The sequence below is a fragment of the Amphiprion ocellaris genome, chromosome 6, assembly GCF_022539595.1.
Source record: "Amphiprion ocellaris isolate individual 3 ecotype Okinawa chromosome 6, ASM2253959v1, whole genome shotgun sequence".
NCBI classification, from domain to species: Eukaryota; Metazoa; Chordata; class Actinopteri; family Pomacentridae; genus Amphiprion; species Amphiprion ocellaris.
The window spans coordinates 4,171,773-4,188,588 of record NC_072771.1 but is presented as its reverse complement, the minus strand read 5'-3'; the positions used below and the strand labels follow the sequence as shown (position 1 = coordinate 4,188,588).

General features: G+C 37.9%; 1 protein-coding gene across 1 annotated transcript in view; it reads left to right on the top strand.

Annotated features, from left to right (window-relative positions):
- Window positions 1-16,816, top strand: part of antxr2a (ANTXR cell adhesion molecule 2a) — a 131,269-nt gene that overhangs the window by 54,227 nt on the left and 60,226 nt on the right. The window contains exons 13-16 of the mRNA XM_023266031.3: window positions 7,927-7,977; window positions 10,700-10,789; window positions 13,373-13,540; window positions 15,311-15,391. Coding sequence (XP_023121799.1) covers window positions 7,927-7,977; window positions 10,700-10,789; window positions 13,373-13,540; window positions 15,311-15,391 — 390 coding nt within the window. The remainder of the gene's footprint in view (window positions 1-7,926; window positions 7,978-10,699; window positions 10,790-13,372; window positions 13,541-15,310; window positions 15,392-16,816) is intronic.

Sequence of the window (16,816 nt, the reverse complement as noted above, 5' to 3'; positions counted from 1 at the left end):
CTCAAACCAGCTGGAAAAGCATTAACAATACAGTTTCAGGCTGAACTCTCTGGTGTGAAGTAAAGAAAACTGTCCGATTTTGGCAGAAAATATCGTGTTCTTGTGGATCCCCACCGCTTATATTAAGGAGATGATTGAGAAAATGTGTCTTTGTGGCCCCTGAGGTATAAAAAGAGTAAAAACAAGACAGTTATGACTGAAAATCTCATTGTACAGCTCATTAATCTGCTTTATTTGAATGCAGGGAGGCACTGCTGACACATATATGGAGCAATTGTTTGTTATTTTGTTAACCGTTAGCTGATTATCCGTTTATTAGACTTCGTTTTCTTGGTTATTTTTGCATTTTGTGAAAGTGTTTAAGTAAGAAAGACGCTAAAACGTTGTCTGGATCTTGAGAATTAGTCCATCTGGTTATAACTTTGGTCTTAACTGAGGTGATTTAAGGGAATTTAAATTACAAAATGTAAATGTGGTTGTCTTAATGAGGGGGATTAAAGGTTATTTATTGATTCCATGGATAGTTTTGGCACTTTGCATCAATATTTTTGAATTATGACAACTTCTAGTAAAATTAAGTCCAACCAGCAAACTATATTAAGTTGGAGGAATTAGCTTTTCTGCTACCAACAGAGATATTTTCAATTTCTTAATAATTGGTAGAATAAACCCGTTTAAGTTGATTACTTATAAAAATGTAGTTGTTCCAAGTAGTTTTTCTGTTTCAACTTCAATAATTAAGAACAAAAGACTTTTATGTTGACAAAAATCATAAAAAAAACTTAATCCTATTAGATTTTTAGTAGTTTTTAACTTTTTTTAAAAATGTTTTTCTTCATGTTGTAGCTTCTAGAAATTAATTCAACACCAAAAATGTTGGTAATTAACTTTTTAAAACTGCAATTGTCTATTTCAACATAATTTATTGAATTGAAATAAACTGCTCATAAAAATGAAAAAAAAAGTTGTTCCAACTAATAATTCTGCATTTTTTACAAGGAATAATAAGGTAAAAGTTTAATTAACACAAGTTTTACAGTTGGCAGATTTTAACATTAAGTTGTGTTGGATACAAAAAAAAAGTGATCAAGCCAGTTTTATTAAGTTGTCTCAACTTGGATTTAGTTTTAAACCTACTGATGCCAAAATTGGGTTTAAATTGCATTAAATATTAGGTTGATGCAACATTATTGTGTCCACACAACCCATCAGAATAATGTTTGTAACTTAAAAGGTTTATTTAAATCAGTAAATGACAGGTTTTTATCTTGCAACCAAGCATTTAATTCAGATTTAAAAAGCGTACGCAAGAAACAGTATTGAGTCAAATTACGTTGATTTCACACAAAAATTAAGTGACTCCAACTAGTGATTCCACATTATATGAAAGGAATTTTTTAATCAACATGTTTTTAAGATGCCAAATGTAAAAAAAAACAAAAAAGTTAAAATCCTGACATTAGGTTAAAGAAAAATTTAGTTATTAAGCAGATTTCATTAAGTTACCTCAACTTGAAATTGGTTTTAAATTTGTTAATGGAGCAGTTTGAGTTTAAATTACACACAATATGAAGTTGGTGCAATATTATTACGTCAACACAACCCATTAAAATGATGTTGAAAGGTTTATTTAAATCCGTAAATAAGAATTTTTATCTTGCAACCATGCATTTAATCCAAAAAGTTGAATGACTTTTTAGAATGCAGAGTGTTTAGGTGGAACTTGAGGCTGCATTTATGTAGTAAATGTGCAGTTAATTTCTAAATTTGCCCTTTCATGGAGGGTATTTTTGCATTTTTATTCAATAGTAAAACTTTTCTTTAGTTAAAATGTAGTTTTTGAGCCAATTTTACTAAGTTACCTCAACTTGATTTTGGTTTGAAATCAACTAACGTAGAACCTTGAGTTGAAATTACACAAAATATTAAGTTGATGCAATTACCAACATTATTATGTCTGTATAACTCATCAAAATAAAGTTTTTTTTTTTATCTTGAAAGGTTTGTTTACATTTTTATCTTGCAAGTTACAATTAATTAAGTGGTGAGAATATGTGAGCAGAATCACTTTTTAGAATGCAGGGTGTTAAAGCAGAACTAGAGGCTGCATTTAGAGAATAAATCTGCAATTTAATTCAGTTTCCCCTTGCATGGAGGGTATTTTAACAATTTTGTTTAAGTTCTCTCAATATCAATTCAGTTTTAAACCAACTAATTCATAAATTAGAGTTTAATTTACACAGTGTAATAAGTTAATGCGATTACTGACATTTTACGTCCACGCAGCCCATCAAAATAATGCTGAAAGGTTTATTTAAAACCGTAAATTAGAGATTTATTGCACAACCATGCATTTAATCCAAAAAGTTGAATGACTTTTTAGGATGCAGTGTTTCGGTAGAAATTAAGGCTCCATTTATGTAGTAAATCTGCAATTAAATTCTAAATTTGCGCTTTCATGGAGGGTATTTTTGCATTTTTATTCAATAGTAAAACTTATCTTTAGTGTAGTGTAGTTAAAATGTAGTTTTTGAGCCAATTTTACTAAGTTACCTGAACTTGATTTTGGATTGAAATCAACTAATGCAATAATTTGAGTTTAAATTGCCTTAAATATTAAGTTCATGCAATTATCAACATTAGTATGTTGACACAAGCCATCAAAAAAAGGTTTCTTTACAGTTTTATCTTGCAAGTTGCATTAACTAAATGGTGGGAATATGTTGGTAGGTGAATGACTTTTAGAATGCAGGGTGTTAAAGCAGAACTAGAGGCTGCGTTTAAATAATAAATCTGCTCTTTGCAATTAAATTCCGAGCTGCCCTTTGTTGTTTGCCATTCTGTGAGGGTATTTTTTCGCATTTTAACTTTTATCTAGTGCTTGAAACTCCTGCTTTAAATCCCTCGCCCTGCCCTCCGCCCTCTTCGGAGTCTCACCCGCTGAACCGTTTACAAAAACCCACAACAGCTTATCGTTCGGGGCTATGAGAGAGGGGCTACAGATGGTGCACACCCATCTCTCTCTTGCTCTCTTTTTCTTTTCCTGTTCTATTGAGCTCTGATGAAGGCAGATTCTAACCCTCCACCACCTCCAGCTCCTGCCACCGCCTCCCTCTAAATGATAGACGTCACCTGGCTTTGTGGACCTGAAGGGATCCCATCCAGGATGAGATGGAAGCATATTTTGGAAAACCAACAAAGGCATTAAAATGTAAACCCCCTGCAGCATGTCTGGCCGCGGACGTGTTTGTCTTGGTGGAGGGAGCTGCTGTTGCCTTCCATCCAGGGACGTGGCAGAAGAGGAGGGCCATGTGTGGCTTGTTAATATTTAAACCCCCAGTCTGCCAGGTTTTTCTGCAGTCGGGATGAGGCCACGCACACACCAACCTCTTTTCCCACAATCCCTCGCTGTCTCCCAGCCTCTCTCTCTCCCCACGTGGCCCGGTGCCAGCAGAGAGGTCACACAAGCTGTGGAGCGCGAGTTTCTTTGTTTGTGATTTGTTTGGAAATTAAACTCAGAAAAAACGTCGTCGCCTTTAGTTTCAAAATCAGACGGATTCGGGGAGCCGGAGACGCCGTTTTCGATGCCAGTTTATCGGAATTTACAAAACGACTCGCCGCTAAATTGGAGGCCCTTTTGGACGCTTTCGCCCCTCGTTTGGTGCTTAACCCTCCTGTTGTCCTCATTTACAGGCACCTAAAAAATATTGTTTCCTTGTCGGAAAAAAAATTAAAAATTCAGCAAAAAAATTCCACAAATTTCTGAAAATTTGCAAAACCTTCAGGAAGAAAATTCCAATAATTCCTTAAAAATTTTATTTAAAAAAATCCCCAAATTTGGCAAGAGATTTCTGGTGAATATTTTCAAAAACTGAGTAAAAATCTTCCAAAAAATACACATATATTACATATATATCAGTAAAACTTCTAATATTTTCTTTAGCAACATTCACAAAAAAAATATTTGTGAATGTTCTTCAGAAACATTTTTAACATTTCTTTTTTTCCACCAAAAAATGTTCAAGAATTTCCCAAAAATGTTGAAAATGTCAGATCAGAAGTTTCACTGTGAATTATTTTTTTTTCTCCACATTTTCAAACTTTAAAACTGGTCAGTTTTGACCAGCAGGACGACACGAGGGTTGAAAGTTTCCCTTAAAAATTTTATTTTTAAAAAAAATCCCCCAAATTTGGCAAGAAAATTCTTGTAAATATTTTCAAAAATCCTAAAAATATCTAAAGTGATTCCATATATATCAGTAAAACTTCTAATATTTTCTTTAAGAACATTCACATAAAAATCAACCAAAATCCAGCAAATTTCGCTGGATTTTGGTTGATTTTTATGTGAATGTTCTTGAAAGTTTTTTTTAAATATCTTTTTTTCCCACCAAAAAATTTTCAAAAATTTCCCAAAAATGTTGGAAATGTGGACATCAGAAGTTTCACGGTGAAAATGTATTTTTTTTCCCACATTTTCAAACTCTAAAATGAGTTAATATGTTAATTGCGTTGCTCCTGAACCCATCTTTCTCCGCTAACAGGTTCTCTAAATATGCTACCTGCCACCGATCCGTCACAAACAGCTTGACGGCAAAACGGTTAAAGCCGGAGGTTGGGAATGGACGGATTACTGGTCCGGTGCCGAGCCGCCGGGCCCCATGTCAGATGGCGGTTTAGTTTTTAATTACGGCCCTCCTCACATCTGTCCGTCAGGTAGCTGGGAAAGAGCAGCCGTCATTTGTATAATGCTTTATTTATCCCGCAGCATGTGTGGGAAATCTGCTGCGTAATTACTTAATAAAAAGAGATAATCCGGCGAACGTAAGGTGTGGCTGAAATGATGTTAATCAGCGTATGGAGAGGCTGCCGGCGGACCTTTTCCCGGATTTGCTTACAGCCAGTTGTGTGTCAAAGAGCAATTAATTAACCCTAATTGATTATTTTTCATTATTCTAATGACAACAGTATGCAGGGAGGGGGTGCGACGGCGTCCCTGAGCTCAGCAGTGAATGAAACAGCTGTTAGGGTCTATGATATGCCATAATTACATCCCTCCAAAAGCACTTTAGCAAATGCATAAGCAGCCGAGAGTCTGTCTGCGGTGACTAATGAACGGAGGTGGGATTTCCACTTTGCAGCACACCTCCAGTGGAGAGCTGCAATTATACCTACAGTGTTTATAGTCTGACTGAGGGTCAGGGCCTTATCCCAGAGCAGCGTCGGTAAAATCTGGGTGGAGAAGCGACCAGGAAACACTTCTATCAACGTCTTAAAGCAAATACCTTGTTTTCATTATCGTTTCATTTAAATAAATGCCCAAGAGAAGTCTTCAGAATGCTGTATTTGTTCATAAAGCAGCCCAGAACTGAGAAACTTCTAGGGAACGATGACGTAAAATAAGAAAAGGAGCAAATCCTTCTGTTGGAACCAAATATACACAACCAGTCAAAAGTTTGGACATTTATTTCTTCTCATTTATTCATTTTCATGACTATTTTCATCGTAGATTCTCACTGAAGGCATCAAAACTATGAATGGACACATATGGAATTATGCAGTAAAGAAAAAAGCTGGAAATAAGTCAAAACATGTTTTATATTTTAGATTCTTCAAAATAGCCACCCTTTGAGTACTACTTTGCAATCGGTTGACCCATTTCAGTTTTCCCCAATAAACCAAAACTAAATTCGCTGGATTTTGGTTGATTTTTATGTGAATGTTCTTAAGAAAATATTACAAGTTTTACTGATATATATGTAATCACATTAGATATTTTATTACTCATTTTTTTGAAAATACTTAGAAGAATTTCTTGCCAAATTTGGGGGATTTTTTGTAAAATAAAACTTTAAAGGGAAACTTTTAAGGAATTATTGGAATTTTCTTCCTGAAGGTTTTGCAAATTTTCAGAAATGTGGGGAATTTTTTTGCTGAATTTGTTGTATTTTTATCAGACAAGGAAACAATATTTTTTAGGTGCCTGTAAATGAGGACAACAGGAGGGTTAAATCGTGAATATTGTGCAGCCACAGCTCTGCTCTCTGAAGTGAACATTTGTCAGACGGTGAGTCCTGAAAGCTCAGACGCTCTGCACAGATGTGCTGCCGCTGGATGAGTGGCAGCTTCGTCTTCCTGCGGTGGAAAGTTGGACATCGGTGGCGTCTGACTGACACCTGACAAGTGTCGCTGTCGGGGCTCGTCTTTGCTTCGCCGTGCACATCTGAAAATCCCGGTCGAGGCATCTTGTCCTTGAGTGGGATCACATTGTGGACAACCTGCTCCTCAGGTGCCATGTCAGCTGGTGTTGTCGTGAACAAGCCGCCGGCCGGTCAGTCCTTCCTGCTTCTCTGTGTTTTTATCAGAGCTGGGGAGTAACGACTTACATTTACTCAGCTACATTCACCTGAGTAACGTTTCGAAAAAAAATTACTTTTGAGAGTAGTTTTACTCTGCCATACTTTTTACTTTTACTTGAGTGGATTTGTGAAGAAGAAACGCTGCTCTTACTCTGTTACACTGGGCTACACTCCACTCCTTACTTTACTTACCACATTAGTTATGCTTTATTTTGCCAGAGAGATGCCCCCAGTGGATCTACCACATGACTGTGTTTCACCAATCAGACGAAGCAACGTGCGGTCACATGACCACATACGAACTGCAGCGGCACAAACTCTTCACACGTAGCAGATGGAGAATGAAAAAAACGGGGGCGTTTTCGAGAAGTTTGATCTTGCTTCGGAGTTCGCCAACATTAGCATAGCATTAGCATGGATAGCTCCGTCTTCGGGTTTTGTTAGAAGACAAAAGCTGAAGACGGCTACTAGCGTGGGCAAAGTGAAGCATGACGTTAGGTTGGTAGGTCCACGTGGTACAGCGGGGGGCGGGAACACAACCACCAGATATTCAGATACTAGGGTCCAGAACTAGCTGTAATGTTATTTTCTATCTGCTGAGCCTGTGCCATTTGGAGGGAAGTGAAATACAGTATATTTAGTCACTGGAAGTAGTTTGCACTGTTCAAACAGACAAATGTTACTTTTCTACTGGTGTTTGTTTCAAAAACTTTATGTTGTGAAAAACTGAGATTTGGAAATTTGTGTTTCTTGTGCCTTAACTTGTCATTTTGTAAGGATGTTATTTATTTTTGCTTTTTTAAAATTTTATTAATTGGAAATGCCAGAATTTGCACATTATTTTACATTTTTCTCTGTCTGATCACATCCTTTCTAAAAAATAAATCAGACTTTACAATCAAACAGTTACTCAGTACTTGAGTACTTTTTTACTCTTACTTGAGTGATTTTTTTGATGACTACTTCTTACTTCGAGGTGAGTGATATTATTTTGGAGTAATGTTACTCTTACCTGAGTACAGTGTTTGGCTACTCTACCCACCTCTGGTTTTTCTGCTTTTATTTCACCACCGTGTGTGTGAGAAAGTGTGTGTTTGTCGTCTTCCCTGCAGACGGAGCTTGGATCCGAGCCCGAGCCTCCTCCTCTGCATCTCATTGGAGCTAATTAACTCCTTAGGACTTTATGATTGGGGGGATTGCTCGGGAGCACTGAACCCCATCCAATTAATTAAGAGCTAAACGGGCAGCGGCGCTCGCCCCCAAAGGCTCCCCCTGTCAACAAGTTGATTTTCAGCTTTTCTTTATTTTGCACGGGGGGCCCCTGATGTTGGTTTACAAGCAGAATCCTTGTAATCAGTAGGCAGCGATGGGGCGCCGCTAGGAAAGAAAAAAGAAGCAGCAGCCTGGCAGCGACGGCGTCTGTGTCGGGCTCAGTCACCTGTCACCAATCACCTCCGTCAGCCTCGGCCCGGCCCGGCCTGGCCCGGCTCGGCCTGACAACGCTTCAGCGTGTTTGTGTCTCCTGACGGACTGTGCTGACGCTCTTTTGCTTTTTCTGTTTATCCAGGTCATCAAAGACCCGCCGCCGCCTCCTCCACCGTCACGTCCTCCGCCACCTGTGAGTACACCAGGACACGGCTGAAATACAAACACAGCCAAAGTTACAGGACAAACGCTGCACTTTAACACAACGAAACCACACCGAAGTCAACACAAACCGGAATAGCATCAAAAAACTGAGCTTTAAAATGCACTTTGAGGAATGTCCACACATTTTGGGGAATAGATTTCTTAGGTTTCTGTCCAAAAATGACAGAAAGATTGATGAAATAAGGTCCAGCAAAGAGGTGATTAACCTCCCGTACATTTTTATTAGTCATACAAACAAGATCACACTGAACCCTCTGAACTCCAAGCAGATTCTGTTCATTTTTTTGGTCACATTTTTACTCACTGTGGACTTATCTTTGACTGCAATGTAAAGTCCTGAACCTCTATGGAAACAAAACAACTATGATTGAAGTAGATTTTAGCTATTGTTTATGATAATGTTATGATTTTAAGATTGCGATGATTATTTTATTATTTATTCTTGAAAAATAAATATGGAAAAAAAACAACTTTACTCAAAATGGTGGCTCTCCACAGTACAGATATTTTACTGTTTACATTTTTAATTTGGTTTTACAGTCATCTTCCCTTTATTCTACGTAAACACTGCCTGCAATTCAGTCGAAAACTTTCAGAATTTTTTTCTGACGACTCTTGATAGCAGTTAAGCCATTTATGGCTTCACGTTTGCGACAAGGAGCGCAGAATTGTTTTATTTTTACAGAATCTGGTTTGAGAGATTGGTTTATTTTTGGCACATTTTTAAAATGAGACATGTTGACAATCTGAATTTTGTTGTCACATGACTATTGGTCACAGTTGAGTCACTGATGGCTTTGCAGTTGTGTAGAGTGGCTTAAAAAATGTTTTTGTTGCTATTTTTTAGTGAATTTTTAATTTAGCATGTTTAACGAAGGGATTTTTGATGAAATGTTATGATTTAAAGCTTAGATTTGATTAATTTTCCAGACTGAACTGCACGGCACATATGATTGTGAAAGTGAAAGTTGAAAATCTGACAATTCTTTTAGTTTTTTCAGTTTCTGAGACTGCTAAATGTAGTGTTTTTTGAGATTTAAAGAAAAAAAACACCTTTCAAACCTGCTTTGGGGTTCAGGTTTAGCTACATTTCCCATCAAAAAATGTAACAATTACAGATTCTCCCAGTTTTTACAGATGTCTCTGTAGTTTCTCATTCATCCAGGTCATGGTTATCCAAAGTTGTTTAAATCAATCCAACTGGACTTTAAGAAAGTTCCTTGAAGACGTTTCACCTCTCATCCAAGAGGCTTCTTCAGTTCAGTTTGCAGAACTGAGAGGTGAAACGTCTTCAAGGAACTTTCTTAAAGTCCAGTTGGATTGATTTAAACAACTTTGGATATCTCAGTTTTTACAGTTTTTGGCACTAAAGGATGTAATTTCGCCCAATTAAAAAAAAAAAATGGCACGTTTTGGAGTTTAAAGTGTTAAATTTTCTAGCTTTATATGACACAAACAAAAGAAATGATAATAAGATAAGTTGCTGCCAGTGTTACAATAAGCCAGTTTCTGAGTCTGCTAAATGTTGTAATTTTGGAGATTTAAAGACAAAAGCACCTTTCAAACCTGCTTTGGAGTTCAGATTTATCTACATTTTCCATTGTAAAGTTTACAAATGACAGATTCTTTCAGATTTTACAGTTTCTGGCATTAATAAAGGCTGTAATTTTTGCATTTTTTTTCAAAAAGACGGCACGTTTTGGAGTTTAAAGCATTAAATTTTCTAGCTTTAGATGTGCTGGTAGGTGATGGACTTGTAAGGAAAAAGTGAAAGTAAAATTCATTTCTTCTCACTTTTAACAAGCAGATTTCCCAACATGTTGAAGTATTCCTTCAAAAACTAGAGAGATAATTGGAAAACTTGCTGCTGGTGTCTCTGTAATCTGACTCATGTCTTTGTCAGTGAAATTTGCATGAGCAGGTTTCCAAAGAGAATTTTTAAAAAGCTCCTTCTGCAAGCAGAGGAAACCGAACCACATAGGAAGAAGCTCGAGAGTCTTTTCCTTCCAGATGACACAAAGGAAAAAGGAAATACACTCGGATGTTTAATGGAACAATAGAACGCAGGCTTCCTTTAGTCAAGGGTTCTACTATTGTCGTCATTTAACCCACATGTCGTCCTGCAGGTCAGAATCGACCCGTTTTAAATTTTGAAAATGTGGAAAAAAATCTGTATTTTCACAGTGAAAACTTCTGATGTCCACATTTTCAACATTTTGGGGAAATTTTTGAACATTTTTTGGTGGAAAAAAAATGTTAAAAATGTTTCTTAAGAACATTCACAAAAAGTCAACCAAAATCCAGTGAATTTCACTGGATTTTGGTTGATTTTTATGTGAATGTTCTTAAAGAAAATATTAGAAGTTTTACTGATATATATGGAATCACTTTAGATATTTTTAAGATTTTTTGGAAGATTTTTACTCAGTTTTTGAAAATATTTACAAGAATTTTCTTGCCAAATTTGGAAAATAAAACTTTTAAGAGAATTTTTTAAGGAATTATTGGAATTTTCTTCCTGAAGGTTTTGCAAATTTTCAGAAATTTGGGGAATTTTTTTGCTGATTTTTTTCAAACAAGGAAACAATATTTTTTGGTGCCTGTAAATGAGGACAACAGGAGGGTTAAAAGATCTAGAAACTGAATATTTATTCGTCTGCATGTTTTTTTTAATCTAAATTTTCTTTCAGGAGCCCGAACCGCTGCCTAAGAAGAAATGGCCGACCGTGGACGCTTCGTACTACGGAGGACGAGGCGCAGGAGGGATCAAACGCATGGAGGTCAGAGCATCAATATGCTACTTTCATTTCAGAAACTGGAGCCGAAAGAAAAAAGTCTTTTCTTATCAACCGCGACGATCAAACCCCAGACGGCGGCAGGCGACACAGATCTGACGGGTTTAATCCTGCAGGACCTGCATCATCGCACCGACCTGCTGACGTTGGGGCTTTTCAGGGAGAAGTTTGTGGAGTTACTCAGCTAGAAGGAGGAGGAGGAGGAGGAGGAGGAGGAGGAGGAGGAGGCGAGTGAGTGACCGGTCGTCCTCGCTGACGCCTCCGACATGACAGGTCCTGCCAGCTCGTCCTTGGCCGTGCGAGGCCTGATTGGATCAAGTCGGGATGAAAGATTGAGCGCCGCTGTCAGCTTTGATGCCTCCACCTCACCCCTGTAGATACCCGCCTCCTCCAAAGGGAATCCAGGTTTAAAGACGTCCTCCTCCTCTTCCTCCTCTTCCTCCTAATCTTCCTGCTTCCTTTGCTCTTCAGCCCCGAGGAAGTTGGTGGTGTGGGATTTCCCAGCATCCTCCAGGAGCTCCTACCTCTTGAGCCAGTTATCCCGTCGCTGTCTCCGGGTTGATTCCCGTCGACAGGCCCTCGTCTCCACATATGAAGCCTTCCTCCTCCTCCTCCTCCTCCTCCTCCTCCTCCTCCTCTGAGGTGCTTGTTAAGATCAACCTGTCCTCTCCCCTGCATCCACATTTAAGACGTCACGCTGAGAAAAACCACCTCCGCTGCCAATATTTCAAACGGTTGCCGAGGCGGCCGAGGTGACAACGGATCTTTTATTCATGGCAGCCCTCCTCTCTCTTTCTTGATGATGCGGCAGGCCGGGGATGCGTCCCAGAGATGATTCTGAAAAGCTGTTCTATATTGTCACGGCTTAACCTACAGCTTGAAAACTGTGTCGCTAATTAATCACCTCTCCCCGTTCATGTGACGGCGGTGTTTTTTTTTTTTTTTATCTCCTCCTTGCAACAGATGTGATGAATTCAATTAAAAAGCAGGACAGCTTAACTAACACACAGGCCTGCATTCACACGCTCGCACACACACACACACACACACACACCATAACAATATGTACCACATGGAAATGGGCTTATTAATAAAAGAACAAAACAGGTTGGCAGAGTTTAAGCTTATACACTGATACACCTTTTAATCAGCTTTTTACAAAACTTTTATGAGTCCTGCTGTGGTCAGTTCACCCCTGACTGGAGGTGTTTTTAGTTGGACTGGGACTTTAACACGTTAATTTTAATCAATTAATAGCAAAAAAACCTAGAAAAGCACTCAGAGAGTGCAGTCCTCCTCCAAGGCTGCTCATTCCCCCATATGACATTGTCAGAAATGCAGCATTTGTTTATTAGTTATTGATGATCAGAAATCACAGCACCACAGAATGTGGCCCAAAAATGGTGCAACTAGATGAGAAAGTTAGTCAGAAGATCTGCCATGGTTGCAATTGATGATTATTTTTAGCATCAATTAAAGCTACAGTTAGTAGAAATCTGGGAAAAACACCAAAGAAATGCCAGAATTTGAAAATTCCTCCCTCCTCCTGCAGCTTTTCACTTCCACTGGACAAGCACAATCACATTTACATGCTTAAAACATGCAAAAATAAGTCAATTGTAGCAAATGTAGTAAATGTAGCTTCACACAAGATTCAAACTTTGCTCTCTTGACTGGCTTTGCTGATTTAGTTGCTATCTCACCCAATGAGGGTGAAAAGAGCAATCGGTTAATATCTCCAATGCTACAAGCTAAAATTTTCAGATTACCAGAAATAGAAACAAAAATACTTTAGGGGAAATTTGGTTGTTACGGCAGTAAGAGTACGGTTCCCTCCACCAAAAATACAGATAAATGAGCAAAAAATGTGCAGTAAATAAAAAAAACAATGAGGAAAATACAACATGCAAAATGTACAAATGTAAAAGTATTTTATGCGTCGTGCAAATAGTGTGCAAGAGTAAACAAAAAAATGTGCAATTACAAGCATTAATTAGATATAGAATAGAATAATAGTTAGATATTTGATTTCGTGTTTATACTTTCATTTAAAGAGCCCATGTTCTGCACATTTACAGGTCAGTAATTACATTTTTGGTGTCTACTAGGACAAGTTTTCATGCTTTAATGTTCAGAAAACACATTTCATTACTGCAACATCTCTATCTAAAAGGCCTCCGTCTCTTTAAGGCCATGTTCCTAATAAAAAAATCACTGTTTGATCCGATTGGTCGGCTGCTCCGATGAAAATGAGGAAGTGTTGGTACTGTAAACTCTAATCTAGTGGGGAAATAATGGCAGACTTTGAGTAGATGCTAATCAGGCTTTATGCAAATGTGTTACATGGTGATGTCGACAAGTAACAGTAGAAAAGGTGAACTTTAAACAAGGCATTTTTGACAGGTAAAGAACAGTGTTTTTAGTAGGAAAGAATCACTCCATGAACAAAAAGCAGCTATGTAACACTCTGACGGAAAGGGAGAAATTATTTTTAAAAAAAAACAAAAAAAAAAAAAACAGAATATGGGCTCTTTAAGTTCTTCATGTTGTTTTGTTGAACCTGTCCAGGTACGTTGGGGTGAAAAAGGATCTACGGAGGAAGGAGCTCGACTGGAGAAAGCCAAGAACGCCAAAATTCACATACCAGAAGACGTAGAGGAGCCGATGATCAAACGTCCACAACCGAAACCAGCCCCGACCCACCAGGCCGAGAACAAGTGGTACACTCCCATCAAGGTAAGACCAGCTGATTTGCTTATTTCTAACTGAAAACACAAAAATTACTCACATCTCTACACGTAGTCGGCCAATAATTCTGACTGAGATGATCCTACTAGTTTTCAAAAATCTTTACCAGCCTCCTCCGGTCTCCTTCCTGGCGTTGATTAAACCCCTAAAAACTCGTCTTCTTGTGTCAGAAATACACATTTATTACTCACAACACTGTAATATCTGTGTTTTTGAGACTCAAATTTGACTCGAAGTGAGACTATTAGATTGAAAAGAACTCCAAATAGCTTATGTGGTCTTTTAAATTTAAATATTCTACAATAAAAGTAAAAAATGACAGATTTTTGATTTCTTACACAAGTTTTTCTTGCCATTTCTGTCATTTAAGACTGTATTTTTGCTGCTTTTATTATCTTTGTGATAGAAAAACATGTAAAATCATAGTTTTGATTAAAATACATTAAACTGTGAATTTTAGATGATATCACATCATGATATGAGTTTCTACACCTAAATTTATGCAAACATTATGAGTATTTGACAGATTTTTAATATTAAAAAACTTTTTCCAGCTATGATCCATGGTTTTGAGATCAATACACTGCAGTTGCATGGTGGGATCTATGAAATTTACTGTGTATTTCACCAAATAACAGTAAAATAGTGAAAATATGTCATTTCCAACTTAATGCCCCAGCACTAGCAGTACACGAACCAAGAAAAATACTAGCATGTCATCTGCAAAGAGGTTTAGATGTAGTTTGAGAACTTTCTGCTTACGTGAAGCACAGTGGTGCAGTGGGTCAAGTTTCAGCAATAAAGCACTGAGTAGCAATGTAGATTTAAAAAAAAACACCAAAACTATAGTATGGACATAATGAGAAAGAAAAAACATGGTTCCAAATCCGAAATTCTGCACTAAAATAGCTCTATTATCCTTTTTCAGCTCCAGTAAAGGTAAATAAAGATTGTTAGATGTGGTCATAAAGTCCAAAAAGCTCATAAGTGGTTCTTTAAATTTAAATATTCTGCAAGAAGAGTAAAGGAAATGACTTTCACTGCTGTTTCTGGCCTTGATTTTTAGTTCTTATACACTTTTTTCTTGCCATTTCTGCCGTTTAAGGCTGTCTTTGTGATAGAAAACAATGTAAAATCACAGTTTTAATTAAAAATACAGCAATAAACTGTGAGTTTTAGATCATATTGTGTCTGATAAGAGTTTTTGATTTAGGAATATTTGACAGTTTGAGATCAGTACACTGCAGTTGCATGATGGGAACTATGAAGTTTACTGCTTATTTGCTCCTGATGATAAATAGACTATATAAGACTATATAATTTGCGATATGTTGTATATGTACTATAGAAAAACTATAATATGGACATAATAAAATAAAAAAACATGGTTTCAATTAGAGGGGGTCTTTAACCTGACTGAAATATCAGTCAAGTGATAAGAAGTTGTCAAATATAGAACCTTAAAGCTCATTCTTAATTGACAAAGGTGATGAAATACTACAATGAGATCACTTGATTATACTTTACAGCTCCAATAAAGCGAAATAAATACTGTTAGATGTGGTCAAAAACTCTAAAAACCTCATATATAGTCCTTTAAATGTTAATATTTTGCCACAAAGGTAAAAAATGACTGTAACTACAGTCTCCTGTCTTGATTTTTGTTTCCTTACACACCTTTTTCTTGCCATTTCTGCACATAATATTGTAAACTATCATGCCAGTGAGCTAAAAAACCTTTTTTTTGTGTTCGATCAGGGTCGTCTCGATGCTCTGTGGGCTTTATTGCGGCGGCAGTATGACCGAGTGTCCCTGATGCGTCCCACCTCAGCAGACAAGGTAAGAACATTCCTCTCTGGCTTTGTTTCCAACCCGAACACAGCAGGTTTCAGCACTGATCTGCAGAATTACCTCAAATACAGACCATATTCCTGCAGAGGTGTGTGTGTGGGATGCTGCTGTGAATGTGTGTCACATTGTTTTGGAGGTTTTTAGTCACACAAACCTGCAGGAAAAATGTTGTTTATTCTACTGGAAATAGAAACTATCCAGCTGCAGTGAGCAGCGTGGACGCTCCTGCTGCTTTTTCTGATTATTTAATGTTCCTGTAACCCCTCCATGAAATCCCTAATCCCCACTATGACTTAATTTGAGTATTTTTATCCCCTAAAATCTTCACTGAGTCGCCACAATTGCAGTTAAGAACTCATTATTTCAGTGTCACATCGTATTACAGCTGCCTCTCTGCAGCTTCCTGGCACGAGCCGAGCGTTGTGTTGTTGTTACCTAACCGATGCGAGCGGCAGCTGCAAGGACTCACGGGGAGGAAACATGAAGGCGACGGCCTAATATGGTCAATCTGTGGCCTTTTTTCTCAGAGAGGAGGAAGCGGATCGACTCGGTAAACCGATGAAACTCGACGCCCCGCAGGCGGTTTAGAGAAAACCACCGGAGTTAACCAGATGTTTTGAGATGTTCGGAGCTTTCTAAGGCGGCGGGTAATCCGACAAACCGCAACATCTGCAGCGCTATAGGCCTGATGTGGAAATGAAGTGTGTAGATTAGAATCAAGTTGCAGAAAAGTGGAAAAGTGTGGTGCAATTTGTATTACATTTCCAGGCCCAGAAACACTTGAATTTTGATGATCTTATCTCCACACGGCAGCAGGAATCCTCCCCTCTGCCCCACATTAGTGCTGCAAACTTCTCATTTTGTGGCACAAAGTAAAACCACATCAACGAGAGCTTCCAGAGACTTTGTGAGTAAAGTATAATATTGCACAATCTGCACATTAAATCCGGTCCTGGTCGTCTCTTATTGGCTGCGGTGGTCACGTTAGCTCGTCTCCATCACACCGGGATGAGAACAGGAACCATAAGAGTCTTTCAGTGCTTCAAAGAATGATGTCAGTCTGCAAATCTCTCAAGTGGAATAACTTTTGCAGCTATGAAAGTTGTGGAAAAAAAAAAAAGAACCCGGCCAGTGGTTCCAGCTGTGCGGCTGCCAGCAGCTGCTCTGGGTGTCGCTGTGTTGTGTGGTGAATCTCAGAAGGCCAGAAAATGATGCCTGGATTACATTTAACAGTGATGTGGCAGTTTGTAGTTCAAAAATGTCCAGATAGCATCAAGAACAGACAAAGTTAAGCAAAAATAATCAGATTTTTAATGACTATAAAGCATCGTATTAATAGGACTTGTTACAAATGAACCCAGTCAACCCCAAAACCTGCCAAGGCATATTAGCTATTTAAAAATTTGCTAAAAT